The following is a 14,498-nucleotide window of genomic DNA, read 5'->3' on the forward strand; positions in this document are numbered from 1 at the left end:
CCACTGTCTGTTATTGCCTCCTTTGTCATAGATTGACTGACCGTGTAAATGTGGGTTTACTTCTGGGCTGTCTGTTCTGTTTCTTTGATCTTTGTGACGGATTTTGTGCTGGTACCATGCTTTTTGAGGACTGTAGCCTTATAGTATAGTCTGAAGCCAGGAAGCATGATACCTCCTGCTTTGTTCTTTTTTCTCAAGATTGCTTTGGCTGTTCAGGGCCTGTTGAGGTTCCACATAAATTTTGAAATTATTCTAGTTATTCTAGAGTTCTTAGGGTGCGTGTGGGCACGTCTGCATGGGGCCATCCATGCCCACGTGTGTTGTCTATTCGCTTTGCTGTGACCTGCTCTAAAGCTCTGTTCCCTGTTCTCCCCATGTCCAAGCTCTTCCTCCCAGGACCTGTCGGGGGCGTGGGAGCACACGAATCTGCAGCGCACCTCTGACCACTTCAGCTCCCTGGGGAGTGTGGACAGCCTGGATCAGCCTGCCCAGTCCTACCCCGCCGGGTGCCTCTCAGCCGCCAAGTCCAACAGCAGCATCGACCACCTGGGCGGCCCAAACAAGCGGGACTCAGCTTACAGCTCGTTCTCCACCAGCTCCAGCACACCTGACCACACCCTGCCCAAGGCGGATGCCTCTTCCACCGAGAACATTCTCTACAAAGTGGGCCTCTGGGAGGCTTCCACGATGGGCAGCAGCCGGCAGGGCCTGGCCGCCGGTGACCCTCAGGGCCTGGAGGAGAGGCTTGGGTGCTTCCCACCGAGGGTCCCCTGTGACAGCAGCAGAAGCCCCATGACCGAGGACAGTCCTGAGCCCAAGCTGGCTGCTTCTGGGAGGTCCAGCTTTGGGCCAGTCTGGTATGTTCCCGATAGGAGAAAAGCCCCTTCTTCCCCTCCCCGGCCCCCTCCCCCTCTCCGCAGTGACAGCTTCGCTGCCACCAAGGGCCACGAGAAGCCTCAGGGCCCTCCATTCTCAGAGGCGGCCACCATCCAGCACTTTCTGGGCCTGAACCGTGCTCAGCCCCACGGCGACTGGAGACCAGAACTGACTGATCAGCCACAGAGAGCGGCACTCCCCGGGGACAGGAGGAGAACTGGGAGCTCGGGCTGTGCGCCGGGTGGACCCGTGGACTGCGGATGGCCATTTGGGGACAGTGGGCTGAAGGGCCTCCCGGGAGCTCCCAGTCGGCTCCAGGCCTCCCTGTCCAGCACAGACGTCCGCTGCCCGCAGTCCTCGAACGGATGCCAGCACCCGCGTCACTCCAGCGATGAGAGTCCCTTCCTCCACGAGGGGCCCAGGGCCACCACGTGGCTCAGGGAACAGCCTCCCGCTGAGCGCTTCCAGAATGACAGCCCCACGGCGGTCGGGTGGCCCGGCGCCGCGGACCACAAGGGGGACAGCGATGTGCAGAGCCGCTACTACTGCGTGACCTCCAGACGCGGCCCACAGGGGGGCGCCCCCGCCGCACAGCTCCGGGAGGGGCACCCGCGCCCGGACGCATCCGCCGGCGCCGGCCTGCAGCCGCGCTGCCAGCCGCCCCGGCACGAGGGGGCCCTGGGGACCCGGCCGAGAGGGCGGGCTGCGCCGATGGAGGGCTGCTGCCCAGGGGCCGAGGAACCCCCCGGCGCCAGCCTGGGGGGAAAAGCCGGTGTAAAGAAGGTCACAGGAGGCTTCGCTTGGGCCGACGGGGGCGGCGGTGAGATCTGCCCCCTGCAGACGCCGCTGCTGCACTCGCTGAGCCGGGAAGGGGCGCGCCGGCCCGACACCAGCTGCGAGGGCGCCTCAGAGAGGCCACCGCCCGAGGCCCCGGCCGGCAAACCCCTGCGGAGAAGCGACCGGTTCGCCACCACCCTGAGGAACGAGATCCAGCTGCGGAGAGCCCGGCTGCAGAAGAGCAGGAGCACGGCCACGCTGGCCGACCCCGGCTCGACGGAGGCAGAGGAGGCCGAGGCCGAGGTGCGTGGCTGGGGGGCGCAGCTTGGCGGTGGCGTGGGGGCCACCCCTGGAGCTACCTTCACTGGCACCTATAAGGATCACCTGAAGGAGGCCCAGGCCCGCGTCCTGCAGGCCACGTCGTTTAGGCGCCGCGATTTGGAGCCCAGCCCGGCGGACCCCGAAACCGTCCCCTGCGTCTGGGAGGCAGCCCCAGCCAGGCCGCCCTCGTGCGCTGCAGGCCCTCCCCACGCTCCGCGCATCAGGGGCCGGAGGCGCTTCACGGCCGAGCAGAAACTGAAGTCCTACTCCGAGCCCGAGAAGATGCACGAGGTGGGGCTGGCGGGGGATGACCGCCCACGCCAGCACCCTGGACCTCCGGACAAGGCTGTGCGCACGTTTGCAGACAGGTGCAAGTTTTTTGAGGAAACCAGCAAGCCTGTTCTGCAGTGGCCTGGGCAGAGGCCAGCGCCTGGTGAGTTCCCCAAAGAGATGCCAGAGAGGCCACTGACAGCGGGCCCTGGAAAATTGGGACAGGTGGGGAGATCAGACCCGCCTCAGAGACTTGGGACCTTTGCAGAGTATCAAGCCTCGTGGAGGGAACAGAGGAAAGCCCCGGAAGCCAGGAGTTCTGGGAGGTACCACTCCGCGGACGACATCCTGGACGTGGGTCTAGACCAGCACGAGAGGCCACAGTACATCCACGAAAGGTCCCGGTCGTCGCCCTCCACCGACCTCTACAAGCAGGTAAGCATCCTGAAGCCAGCAAAGACAAAGTTGCCCCTGACCGCATCTTTCTTTTTTTTTTGATGCAAACCCCTCACCCAACTCCCCAACCTCGTCTTAAGGCATGTTTAGGACACCCTCATAATACAAAGGCCCGATGCCGGTGTTCAGCTGTCTGAGCATTTCTGTGCACCAGTTCTTCTGGAGCCAGCTTGTGTGAAAGGTACCTGGGGACAGGGTACGTTCACGACAATTGCAGGTGCTCCATTTTCAGCCACATCTTGAGTTCCCAGCCTCATCCTTATGTCTTTCTTAAGCTGCCTTCCTCTCTGATTAGCTTGCCCTTGATACGAAAGGAAGGACCTGGGGGAAACAATGGAAAATGGTGAGTCCTTTGAAATGAAAAGAAATGTTTCCAGTAATGATGTAACACGACACATGACAGACACTTTTCAAATATTGATATAACTTCATATTTTTAGTAGTATTCTTAGTGATTTTTTTCTTTGTCAGTTATTTAAAAAGATGCTCTAGCACAAATGTCATTGAAAACACAGTGCGTTAAACTATTGCACTTTTTTTAAGGTAGGAGTTTTGATGGTGAAAGTTAAAGTTTTCTAAAAAGTGACATACTTGTATCCCTGTCACAAAGTCTGCAGTTGATCTCCCTCTCTCTGCTTTTTCTGCCCCCTTAAACCTACATTTGTCTATTTCAAAGAAGAGATTTCCTGTGGCATTAGATGCAGTTTCTTACAAAAGGAACCAGTAGTCAGGTTGTTATGCAATCATGAATATGTGCTTGTAAGCTTCCCATTTCCACGTGGCCTCCTGGTGGGGACACTGGGAGCCTGTGTTTCTGCCATGGCGGTGCCCCAGCCTGTGCCCTGTGCGGCGTGACCTCTGAGAATTACTTTTTTGCTCAGTCGAGGGGGCAGGATGCCATATTCTGAATCCCAGGGCTTGGGGCTTCACTGCAGTGAGTCGTAAGCAGCTGGATCTGATTTGATGAGGGTTTCCTGGACTGCATGTCACACAGCGTTACAGCCCTCACATAGGAGTTCTGCTTCCTGCCCAGAACTGAAGGGGATGCAGGGTCCTGCTGAGTCATTTGGATGAGACCTTTGGAGAGCTGAGCTTGCCAGTCCCGTGGCCGGCTGTCAGCACGAGTCGGCAGCCTGCGTCATTGCCTTCATGGTCCAGGCTCACAGGCCAACCCACAATGAGGGGGTTCGTGATAACAGAGGTCCTGAAGGAGGCCACTCAATGACTGGGTGTCTCATTGTGCTGCCCTTGTCAGGAGGCATCCGTGGGACGGCAGAGGCAAGCAGCGGACCCCGCTGAACACAGAGAGCTTTCCTCCTCAGGCTGGGCCGAGGAGGGACATCCCAGCCCAAGGTAGGAGAATTCTGGATCTGGGGCTGCTCAGAAGGCGTCTTGGGGGGGTGGGCTGCTGTGTGGGGCTGAACACTAGGTTAATGTGGTTGGGCGTCTGGCTTTGGCCACACGTGAAGTGGCTGTGAACTAGGTGCGATTTCCCAGGGACCCGCACCACTGCTGCCGACAGAAGCATCCCCAGGGCGGTGACGCTTCGAACGCCATCGTGGCATTTTTGGTTCCTAAAGTAGCTGCTGTGTTTTCCGTACAGTAAAGTCCTTTATGTTGAGAGAATGAGATATCTAGTGTAATGTGCGTGAATGAAAGGCTTTATCCAGAACGCCTGACTGAAGAGATACTTTGACATCAGGACGCAGCTGGGTTGCTGGCTGGGTCTGGAAATCCAGCCTCCCTGGAAGGATTGGTAGTCGAAGGACTAGGGCAGGCCTTTCTAAATTGGCCTTATTTAATGAGTTAATTGAGTTTTAAAATAGAAATCGTGTCAGTTGAATCCCCAGAGAGGACCGGAGCATCTGAAGGGACTGGATGGCCGGAGTATTACAGCATCACGTGCATTGATTCTAAAACGTGTCTAGGAGCTGTCTGTTTGTCGTGGAAATGGAGTCTAGATGAAACGAACAGTGTCGTCTTGCCCTTCGTTCTCGAGGAGGGCAGGAGGAGGGAGGTTGGGCCGCTGCAGGACGTGTGGGCCAACCCTCGTTTAGAGGGCTGATGCAGAAATGGAAGCAAATTGGTGAGCAGTAGGGTCACTGAGTGCAGAGTTTCCCACTGCTGCGAGCATCTCTGCTGATTGTTGCCACACTCAAACACCAACCTCAGAATTGAAGGTTCTGTCTCAGAAATACCCAGTTTAAATGTTAGCTTTTGCGGGCCTTGTGTAGCGGGGTCTTATTTCATTTGGCTCCGTGCTGCGTGCCGGGAGCCTCACACAAGGGTGTGTGTACGTGGCTGAGGGGGCAGGAGCGGTGTTTGGTGAGTGCTTGGGCGGGATGTTGCCACAAGTACTTAGCAGCCTGCGCGGCTAAGACCAGGAACCGCCGGGGGAGGGAGCAAGGCCGGTGAGGCTACACCTGCAGGACCGGGCTGCGTCTGTGGCGCGGCCACAGCTTGCTCACTCTGTGCCGAGCGCCCCTGTGATCTCGTTCAAAGCCCGCCGCCCGGCCCGGCCCGGCCGCAGCCCTCGGGGCGTGCGCCCCGCACACATGGCCCGGCTCCGCACACGTGCCTCGCGCCTTGGCACCGCAGAGGGCCCGGGTGGGTGGGAGCGGAGCTCCTCGGCTGTGAAGAGAGCCGCACACAGGGCTCTGATGTACGTGGTGTGTGTTTTGTAAACGGCACTGCCAAGAGCGAAACGGCCCAGAGGAGGGAGTGGGAGGCCCCATGGCTGCATCTGCTGCGGCCGTGTCTTCTAGAAGGCAGCATAACCACCCTGAAGGAGTTCATTCCAGGAGCCTTCTGGTTTTGAGCTGCACAACCAGCAATTTTAACAATCACCGTGTGTGCTTCTGAGGAGTGCTGAGGCACCATTCCACGACAGGCGCGTCGAAAAGCTGTTTTCAGCTTTTTTCAGAGAATGTTTATTTTCTAAACTATCAGCAAGAAATCGTAGCCTTGAAACATGAACTTTGAGAATGAAAGAAATGAAAATTCAGGCAAAAGACTGCCTTTTGCTCACCAAAAACGAAATCTGTAAGGACGCAGTCTTCTGTGGCTGGGAGGAAGGGCTGAGACCAGGCTCACGTGTAGACCACGCTCTCCCTCCCTCCAGACAAGGGGATGAGTCCTCAGGGCACCAAGCCAGCAAAGCTCCATGTTCTGTCTGCTGAGAGACGAGCGATTGGGTCCTTCTGTGGCATTTGGGAACCCCGGGTAGCTGAACCCACAAGATGTGGGACTGCAGTGTCCGGGGCCACGGGAATAACACTTCATTCCCAGGAAAGCCATTAAGCTCACATAGGCTTTATAGCTCTGCTCTTGGGTAACTTGCAGATCTCCTTCGTGATGTATAGTCTGAGAGTTAGAGAAACAAGGAAAATATTTTGTACTTGGACGTATTTAACAATATAATAAAAAGCCACACGATTCTGTATGTGTATAATGCCTGGAACAGGCAGATCCACAGAGACCGAAGGGGCATTCCTGGTTGCCAGGAATCAGGGTGGGGGGAACGGGAATGGCTGCTCGAGGATGTGGAGTTCCTTTTTGGGGTGATGACACTGTTTTGGAATTAGACAGTGATGATGGTTGCACAACTCGGTGAATACACTAGAACTACACTTCCATGGGGTAAATTTTAGGGTAGGTGAACTTTATCTCAATTTTTAAAATCTCATCAGTGCTGGGAATCCACAAGAAAGTTTTTTTTTGTTTGTTTGTTTTTTAATTTTGAAATTAGGCTGGGCTTTACTCAGGTCTGAGAGCTCAGAGGTTGACAAGCTTTGTGAAGGATTTGTTGGTAAATATTTTCAGCTCCGAGGAACTCCGTGCTGACTCAAGTCTGTCATCGTACTGTGGAGGCAGCCGTGGACGGTCCACCAAGGAGTGGGTGTGGCTGTGCCCCCATAAAACTGGACAAAGGACATTTGCCAGCCTTGGGGTCTGGCCAAGGGACTTAAGGGATGGTCTTCAGTGAGTGTGTTTCCTGGGCGGGGACAGTGGGGCCTGAATGGTGGCCCTCAACATGTCAAAAGAGATTTCTTTCATTCTCCACAGCACAAAACCCATTTCTTTTGTTGTTTTCATTTTTCTGGTCCCTGGTGCGGTTACCCTGGGGAGTTGGCTTTGTGCACCCGGTAGACGTGGCTGCAGCCCGTTCGCAGCTTGAGATACAGGGAGTGAAGGGTGCTGTGTGCACAGGGTCCTCTGGGACCTGTGACTTGTAGTGACAGTATGGAGTAGGGAGGGTGTCCTCTGACCATAAGGGTGAAGCGACAAGGGAAACGGTTGAGTCTTCACCGAGCCTTCCTGAGAGGCTAGGAGGAAGGGTTCCTCAGGAATTTAAGTGTGCCAGGGTGCTTACCTGTGGAATCCTATTCTGTTTACTTACTTGCGGAATTTTTCAAGGGCACTGGTGTCCTGTGTGAAGTAAAGGAAGATTTGTATGCAGTTGATTGAGTAATTACAATGTAAAGTCTTTTTTATTTATTCATTTTCATTGAAGTATAGTCAGTTTACAATGTGTCAGTTTCTGGTGTACAGCATCATGTTTTAGTCATACATACGCATATGTTCCTTTGCAGGTTCTTTTTCATTGTAGGTTACTACAAGATAAGATACTGAATATAGTTCCCTGTGCTGCACAGTAGAACCTTGTTGTTTATCTATTTTACATATAGTGTTAGTGTCTGCAAATCTGGGGCTCTCGATTTGTCCGTTCCCCACCCCCTTTCCCATCTGGTAACCATAAGTTTGTTTTCTGTCTGTAAGTCTGTTTCTGTTTTGTAAATAAGTTCGTGTCTTTTTTTTTTTTTTTTTTTTTTTTAGAGTTCACATATTAAGTGATATGAAATGGTATTTTTCTTTTTCTGGCTTACTTCGCTTAGAATGACATTCTCTAGGAACATCCATGTTGCTGCAAATGGCGTTATTTTACCATTTTTTTATGGCTGAGTGGTATTCTGCTGTATAAATATACCACAACTTTTTTATCCAGTCATCCTTTGATGGACATTTAGGTTGCTTCCATGTCTTGACTTGTAAATAGTGCTGCTATGAACACTGGGGTGCATGTATCTTTTCAAATTAGAGTTTCCTCTGGATATACATTCAGGAGTGGAATTGCTGGATCATATGGTAAGTCTGTTTTTAGTTTTTCGAGGAGTCTCCATACTGTTTCCCATAAGGGCTGCATGATTTAAAGTCTTAGTGTTAACACAGCATAAGCTCTGAGCATCTTACACTGCTGATAATTATGTGTCGTTCTAAGAAACATGGATCTATGAAAACCCACTTACAAATCTTAATATTATAAAACTGCTTTCTCTTTAGAAATCATTCACTTGAGGGTCTACTTTAAAAGAGGATTCCTGGAGCACAGCCAGCACCGAGCTCTTGACCTTGGATATGCTTCTCCATTAAAAGGAACCAGGGCTGTTTGGAGAAACAGCCAAGCCTAGGACTGGGTCAGGGAACATGCAGAATGAGTCTGGAATGTTCTCTTGTGCCCCCAAAAGTAAGGAAGTACTCAAAAAATGAAAAGAAAAAAAGCACAACCCGGGAACAATGAGGATATGCCAGAGGGACACGGGAGCCAGCGTAGTTTCCTATGACCCAGGCTGCAACAAAATTAAGTAGTACAGGGTTATAACTCAGTGTATGAAGGACCCATTTCTTAGCCCATACTGACACATGTAAATGACTGAATAAATTAATAAGTGGGGGAGAAGAGAGCAATCTGTGCAGGAAAACCCTGAGTCTCTGCAGAGCCTCCATGCTGTAGGGGTGAAGCAGAACCCCTCACCCCTTAAATGTGGGGTACACGCAGTCACCTCCTTTCAAAGAGAGCAGAGTGAAAAGGTGGGGGTGACAGCAGTGCGATGGCAGAGGGGCCAGCCCTGCCAGCTCAGCAGCAGACACTGTCGTGTGGACAGCAGGATCTTTGATCTCACTTGAGGAGAAAGGCGTTTCACCTCCGTGGTTTCCCCTGAGTCTGTAAGTCCAGGGTGGGTCCTCAGGACAGAAACCTCAGGCCCGGCCCAGCTGAGAGACATCCGGCCGGATGCTCAGTTTTCCTCAAAACTGCGAGGGCATCAACAACAAGGGACGTCGGGGAAGCTGTCACTTAGGCAGGAGGACCCTGCGGGGGATGTGACGACTAAATGCAAGGTGGGGTCCTGGGACGGAAGAGGGGCATCAAGTAAAGAGGACATCTGGACAGAGTGTGGACTTTGGTTAGTATTAATGTACCAAGATTGAGTCCCTAATCATGACAAGCATGTTAGGCTAATGTAACGTGTGGACATGGCTGGGATGTGACTGGGCTGTAGGTCACACGGACGGGAATGCTCTCCTGTTGTAGTTTTCCTGTCCCTCTAAAACCGTTCCCGGAAGTCTTTCTTGTAAATCGTACTCTCAGAAGGCATTTAGAGTTACTCGATTGGTAAATGGTAGGAGCACACCCCTTGAGTGGGAAGCGAGATGAAACCCCTGATCCGGCACCAGGTTCTGCTGGATGGGGGTTACGTGGATGGCTGTGCAGTGCGCACTGGGGTGTGGAGCTGCCCTGGGGTGGATGGTGCCCTCCCGCAGTGATGGGATCCTGCGCTTTGCGACACAGTCCCTGGAGATGAAAATGAGTGCAGAGAATGTGGGCTTTGGGCTGGAAGACCCAGGTGCACATCCTCCCTCTCCTCCTCACTGGAGAGGCCACCCAAGCTTGCTGGTAACTTCCAGCCCCTGGATGGTGGGGTTGCCATAGCAACCTTCCTGGCAGACTTATTTACATGCTTAATAGGTGTAGCACTAATGCAGCCGCCCAGTGCTTAAGATCTGGCAGGTGCAGGGGGCGGGGGGATGAAAAATTCACTCTGAAATACCAGTAATATAGGAGACGCTGCAGAGTAGCATGTGCTACTTGTAAATGAGCAAAAGTGGGAAATAATTGCTGTGGATTTAGAAGAGGTGTGTGGGAGCAGGTGGAAAGGAGAAAATCCATGCGGAAGGGTGAATGCAGGACTAGGGAGGGTCGGGGCTCTCTGTGTAGGAAGGGGCTGTTGGGGACCCCGGGGGGAGGGGCACTTCCTGTTTGTGGGGGATGAGCCACTGAGGTCGCAGGCTGCCTTAGGAGGGTAGGTGGGGTGCAGGGACTTTAAATACAGGTCATTGTGAACTGATGGATTGGGCAGGTCAGCCCGTGACCCCTTTGTGGTCTGCACTAAATGCGCTGTCCACAGTCAAACTTCCGGAAACACTTCGTTAGCTCTTTGCTGATTACATTCCTACTGAGTGTGTAATAAACCCCAGAATAAAGATAGACGGAAAATAGGCTATTGAATGTGGGTGGTTTTTTTTTTTTTTTTCTTTAGCTTCATTGTTCCATCTGACCTTATTATGGTTGTGGACTTGACCCTTGGGTTGCAACCCATGTTATGCGATTATCCAGCACAGTTAAGTAGATGGAGCTGTGTAAAATTCACTCCGCAGACTTTGCCATATTTCCTTCTTTTAGATTGTAAAGAGGAAGACACCCGATCCTCGAGGGGTTTAAAAGGGCAAGTCTTTGGGGTTTAAGCTGAGAAGCCTTGGGAAGGCCCTCCCTGAGGTCAGGAGGTGTCAGCGAAGTAACAAGGGCGCCTTGATTTGGGGTCAGAGTTGCCACAGCCTGTGCGAACTCGCCCCCGCAGGCAGCAGGCACAGCCAGGCAGTCGGGAGGCTGGCTTTGCTCTGCACTGCACTGCACTGCACTGCAGGCACCAGACACGGGGCTGCGGGTCCCTGACGCGCACATGCTGTGTTCACGGCACAGCAGGCGGAAAGCCGGAGAGCCGGGTAAGGGAGCCCGTGTCCGCTCTCGGGGCATCTCCTGCAGGGCAGGACATCTTCCTTCCGCCTGTGCTGTTTGCTGGAGCCTGTAGCTGCGAGTGTCTCTTTTGTTCTCCGCCGTTACGAGCAGGTCGTCAGCTCACAGTGCAGGGGGTGAGAGCTGGTGGGGACGTCTGCAGACATCGTCCTGGTTGATTGTTCTGCTTGCGGGTGAACGGTAACGCAGATCGGGGTGCAGAGTCCGGCTCGAGCTCTGCACGCGTGCACGTGTGTGTGCGGGCATGCTAGCCTGTGCTGTGTGTGTGCTCCAGACACATGCAGGTTTTGTAGCTCTGGCTCCTGCAGTCGGGTAAAAGCTTGCTGGAGCTAGAAGGCAGTGCCCGTCGGTACTGTGCTGTGGGCTGCAAGGTGATGTGAGGGGTGGCCCTCGGTGCGTGGGGTGCTGCCCCGTGGGAGATCTGCAACCTGCCTTCCCCGCCGGCGGGTCACCCGAGTAGGTGGCAGGAGGATGCCAGCATCGTGTGAAGACCCTGCTTTGCTTTGGCTTTCCTTTTTTCCATGGCAGTGAGAAATGAGCATTTTCACGACAGACGTTGAATGCGAGTATAGAAAGGAAATGGTGAGTCAGCCACCTCAAAATGAGAAAAGCAGCGAAATCAGGTGTGCGTGTTGAGTCATTAAAAAAATGCTTGGTGGGTGAATTCACACATAGCCTGCTAATTGCAATGGAAGAGTGTGAGTGGAGAAAATGGGATCAGTGAGGTTCTGAGCGTTTTGCAGTTCTTGGATTTGCTCTCTTTGAGGGTGATTGTGACCATTTAGAGGAATGCGATTTTTCACAGGTTCTATGATGTGTGCTGTGTGTGTGTATGGCTTTCATATTGTGATAGATGAGACAGATTATGAATTTTGGCCATATTTCTGAATGATGAAAGTGGTTTTACTTTCCTGAAGCGGGCTTTTGTGTGTGTATGGAGGGTGATGCCATGTTTACAGGAAAATTGCTACATGTACGTGTCCACACTCAGACACACACTCACTTCGGGTCTGCCATTATTGACTGCCATGGGTAGGAGGCATTTTGAAATGGATGTGTGGTGGTCCTGCTTGGGTGAAAGGTAAAAAGGAGAAGGAGTGTAAAGAAAGATTTCCAGAAATCTATGTGGCAGCATTTGTAATGTAACGGCCAGCTGCCTTCTTCATTTTGTCTGAAGACTCACAGAAGGAATGAATGAATGGGAAATAATATTTTAACATGTCATTAAATAACTGAAGATTTGGTACAGATTTGACAAATGGTTGACCTGTTTCTTCTTGCAAACAGAATCCTTGAGGGCGTGGACTATAAATATTTTTAATGATTATGTTGCAGAAAAGTATTGCATGGATGGTAGGAAATGGGACATCTCTGCTTGCTCTTGTCATGTATAGTGGGAAAAACATTTCACACTTGCTTTCTCTCTTTCTCTGTCTCTTACACACACACACACACACACACACACACACACACACACACACACACACACACACACAAGACATACACTCCATAAGGAAAAATACTTGGAGAGGCATTTTCATTCATGAAAGCATGAACAAAACGCAAGAAAGCCACTTTTAACAAGGAGTACTAGAAATAACCATACATATTGCTGTTGACCACACAGGTCGCATAAGGCTTCTCCTGCCCGGCTGGGGTGACAGGTGACCCTGTAAACGGACGCTCACGTCAGGCTGCTTGTTTTGCATGAACTGGCTGACCCCCTAACCGCCTTTGGATTGTGGAGGCTGGGGCATGTTTCATGTGGCCTTTAGGACTCATTTCCTTCCCTCTCACTACCTGTTTTTCTTTATCTCTTGTCTGCATTACAATTTAAGAAGGCCTAGGTAGGGAAGCAGTGGAAACGAGCTGGCGTTTTGTGTCCAACCAGATCAACCCGTCTCTCCCGGGTCTGTGGACACTCGTGTTTTCTAGCTGGGTTTCCCCACAACAGGCTAGATCAGTCATTTCTGGGAGGTTCGTAGACATCCATGGATGTCTGAAGAGATCCTGGAGGTCTTTAGTTTTTCACCTTTTGAAAGATACTTGCCTTTGTGTTAACTCCCAAGGTTCATGAAGCCTTCTCACATGTATATCTTGGGCCTCACAACACGGTACCGTGTTCATTTTTCAATAAGCAAACTGGGGCCTAAGTGCCCGGATTCACACAGCCAGCTAATGGAGTGTCCTTGTATGCAGTGTGGCTGGTTTTTAATCTGATGGGTTCCTGGTAACCCCTCCCTCCTCTGATTTTGTGAGGTCCTACAGATAAGTGCAGCCTGCATGTAGACTTGGCACAAGATGCCAAACCTGTGCTTCTGTGAACAGTCACGTCCGATGGCCAGTGCGCCAACAATGCGACGAGAAGAAATTCCAGCGTGGGCTTCCAGGGACAGGGGTGGGAGGTATAACACAGACACCTCTTAACCAGGCTGAGAAACGGTGGACACGGGTCCCAAGCCTGCGTGGATGTGACCCTCTGTTTCTTCATCCGTGATACAGGGAGTTTGGATTAAATGTTTCCTAAGGACCCTTTTAGCCACTATCATTTTTGATTCTCAAGGAGAGACGCCAGGGACTTCAGTTCCCCTTAAATGACACATCCAGGCCCATGGGTTATATTATTTTAATCACTGGCTATCAACACTCGTGTGAATGAAGACGTGTATATGAGACGTGTGTGTGTGTACATGTAATACCGTTGAGATCCATTTATAAATGAAATGAGCTCTCGTGAGCAGGCTTGAGTTTTCTGCTGGCAGGGCTTTCTTGACCCGGTGGCTGTGTGCCTGACAGTTCAGCCTGCTCACGATTCTGTGGGGACGTCAGCTACGAACAGATGTAGTTCTCTGCGGTGTAACTTACATGACGTGTGTTATTTAATGACTTTGTGGACAAAAATCTAGCCTGTGGGCCCTTAAACATATTTGGAAGCCACTAAAGGTGGAACACGTAGACATTCTGTGAAGGCATCTAACATTTACACACACACACGCACGCACGTGGTTATCCATACACATGCACATGTCAATATGTATTGTAGACATTTCATATAGGAAAAAAGGAAATCTCCCTGTACAGTAAATACCTGAAGCCTATTGGGTAAAGAATCCATTTCTTTTTGGGGAGAATAGGTAATTAGGTTTATTTATTTACTTATTCTAGTGGAGGTGCTGGGGATTGAACCCAGGACCTCATGCATGCTAGGCACGTGCTCTACCACTGAGCTGTACCCTCCCCACCCCATAATCCATTTCTAAATATGGTTCAGCTGAGTAACAGACAATAATCTGATATATTGGGTTTTCAGGATTCTGGGTCACATGCAATTGTGTTAAAAGAGAGACACTTAAAGCAAATGGGTTTTCTCTTAGTTTACGGAGATGATATGCTGTTCTAACCACTTCATAATCTCTTTTACCACAGAGTTGCCCAGAATTAAAAAATAGCTCCTGATTTCATAAGCTTGATAGATGTTTTAAAGAGCCAGGATTTATACTTATCTGGGGTCACAGCCTCCTAGGCTGTGGTATATAGTCTTATTACATTTCTTTTTTAAAAAATCTGTTTTACGAATTAAAACATTTCAATTAAAAACATTTGGAAATTCTGGAAAGCAGACTGAAGACTTTAAAAATTGTCCTCAAAAAAAAAAAATTGCCCTCAGCCTCACCATCTGGAGAGACCACTGTATCCACTTCCAAGTCCTTGTTCAACACACACGTTCACTGTTACAGCTGCAGTAACGCTGTGTGTGCTGCATGGCAACGAGTTTTCTTTCTTTGCTGGTACGTGCTCAATGGGTGCGATAGGGCTGGCTGCTAGAACCCTGTGGACTTGGAGGGGGGTCCCGGTCTTTCTCAGTGAGTCACGCCACAGCCAGCATCGGGTGGTGGTGATATCTGTGCTCTGACCTGCTGGTTTCCTT

At 51.5% G+C, this 14,498-nt stretch overlaps 1 protein-coding gene across 1 annotated transcript in view; it reads left to right on the forward strand.

Annotated features, from left to right (window-relative positions):
* The window catches only part of LOC135320353 (protein Shroom2-like), a 113,636-nt gene that overhangs the window by 70,690 nt on the left and 28,448 nt on the right, over positions 1-14,498 (forward strand). Inside the window, exons 4-5 of the mRNA XM_064483437.1 lie at positions 384-2,679; positions 3,956-4,053. Of these exons, the coding sequence (XP_064339507.1) occupies positions 384-2,679; positions 3,956-4,053 (2,394 nt within the window). The remainder of the gene's footprint in view (positions 1-383; positions 2,680-3,955; positions 4,054-14,498) is intronic.

The sequence above is a fragment of the Camelus dromedarius genome, chromosome Y, assembly GCF_036321535.1.
Source record: "Camelus dromedarius isolate mCamDro1 chromosome Y, mCamDro1.pat, whole genome shotgun sequence".
In the NCBI taxonomy this organism is placed as follows: domain Eukaryota; kingdom Metazoa; phylum Chordata; class Mammalia; order Artiodactyla; family Camelidae; genus Camelus; species Camelus dromedarius.